Here is a 2,055-nt window from a genome sequence, read left to right on the forward strand (position 1 = left end):
AGTGGGTGGGTGAGATTCTGTGGCCTGTGTTGTGCAGGAGGTCAGACTAGATGATCATAATAGTCCCTTCTGACTGTAAAGTCTATGATTCGATGATTCTACAGAGGTACCACTGAGGTGATCTGACCAGATGCCTTCTTTGGGCAGGAATGGGGAAGGTGGAGCCTACCCGGAGTCCATGGTGACATCTGTATTATCACATACCAGTGTGAGTGATGGCCGATCATGAATGGGTCAGAGGCCATGATGATGAATGTTTTATATTCCTGGATTAAATTAGACAGGCACACACTGCTCAGATTCCTTTCTGCTGGAAGATACGGAGCACTCTTTCCCGGATCTGTTTGGTTTTCACCCCATACACAAGAGGGTTTAGCATGGGGGGCATCAGCAGGTAGAGATTGGCCACCAGGATGTGGACATGGTGGGGGACATTGTGGCCAAAGCGGTAGGTGAGGAATGTGAAGAGGGCAGGGATGTAAAATGACAGGATGACACACAAGTGAGATGCACAGGTGCTGAAGGCCTTGAAACGGGTGTCTGTGCACGAGAGTCTCATTATGGCCTGGAGGATCATAGCATAGGACACAATGATGATAAACAAGTCAACCCCCCCCACCATAAAAGCAACAAACAGGCCGTAAATTACACTGATTGTAGCATCCCCACAAACCAGCTTCACCACGGCCATGTGATCACAGTATGTGTGGGAGATGAGGCAACGCTGGCAGAAGGACAGCCTGTGGACAAGAAGGGAGAAGGGGCTCACCAGAAGGACTCCGCGTGTCAGCACCAGGCTCCCCATTGTCACTATGGCTGGGATGGACAGGATGCTGGAGTGCCGGAGGGGGCAGCAGATGGCCACGTAGCGATCCAAGGCCATGGCCATGAGCACCCCCGACTCCACCGATGAGAAGGTGTGGATGAAGAACATCTGAGTGAGACAGGCATGGAACCCAATCTCCCTGGAGCCCAGCCAGAAGATGCTTAGCATTTTCGGCAGTGTGGACGTGGACAGGACCAGATCAGTGACGGCCAGCATGGCCAGGAAGAGGTACATAGGCTCATGCAGGCTTGGCTCTGTCTTTATAATGAAGAGAACAATGACATTTCCCAGCACAGAAATGACATACATGATGCAGAAAGGGAAGGCGATCCAGAACTGGGCCTCCTGCAGTCCAGGGATGCCAACCAAGAGGAAGGCGGCAGGGTGGGAGCGGGTGCTGGTGTTCAGACATGACATGACATGTTGCTCTTCTCCTACCTGGGCTGGGAGAGCTTTCACCCTGTAAAAAGCACCAATGAACCCATGAGGGCTGATTCATTTCCTGGGAAACAGGGGTGCAAGTGAGTTACTGAACATTGGATCAAGTTCCTCTGTTCAAAATACCAGCTCCCAGTCCCAGGAACAGCAACTTGCACAGAATCACTGGAGTTAGAGATTGTGGCAGTGCAGTCTGTCTCTTCGAGAGACTGTTTGGTTTGTTTGTTTTCCCCCTTTGAGATTCAATTCCCTTTTCTGTTCTGGCTTTGTGTGTGGCATGAGTGTGAGAAGAATGAAGTGTGCTGGGGAGGAGTGCACTCTTCCTCGTTTCCTTCTTCTTTGTTAATCAGTGCAGCATTCTGTCTCTCCCTTTCGACCCTTCACAGAAAACTAGGGAAAGGAAAGGACAAATAGGCAACCGCATAAACCTGTGTGAAAAAACTGGTGTTGCTGATGGGCTACTAATGACTGTATGGGCCACATTAGCCAAACCCTGCTGGAGACACAGGCACAGCCCTTTAGCAAAAGGCAGCCCCAGCTGGAAAAAAACAGGATTCAAATCCCAGAAGCCTCAGGAGAAGGGAGCTAGTCAGAGAAGTTCTGATTCAGAGCCAGTTAGTGAGTCTCACATCAGTGTGGGCTGGAATCTTTGTCCTGTTGTTTATTGTAGCAGCGCTGGGTGGCTTTTCTTTACAATCTGACTTATATTTGTACTGCTATCATGGATAGAAGCCTCATATGATGCTGGGACCTCATTTTGCTAGGGCACTGTCCAGTCCCTGGCCTGAAGA

At 50.2% G+C, this 2,055-nt stretch overlaps 1 protein-coding gene across 1 annotated transcript; it reads right to left on the reverse strand.

The window, feature by feature from the left end:
- Positions 1 to 295: 295 nt before the first annotated feature.
- Positions 296 to 1,243, reverse strand: LOC135884896 (olfactory receptor 52R1-like). Its single transcript, XM_065412474.1, has one exon. It carries the CDS (start codon positions 1,241 to 1,243, stop codon positions 296 to 298), a length of 948 nt encoding a protein of 315 aa, XP_065268546.1.
- Positions 1,244 to 2,055: the final 812 nt, after the last annotated feature.

Source organism: Emys orbicularis, chromosome 1 (genome assembly GCF_028017835.1).
Source record: "Emys orbicularis isolate rEmyOrb1 chromosome 1, rEmyOrb1.hap1, whole genome shotgun sequence".
Lineage (NCBI taxonomy): Eukaryota > Metazoa > Chordata > Testudines > Emydidae > Emys > Emys orbicularis.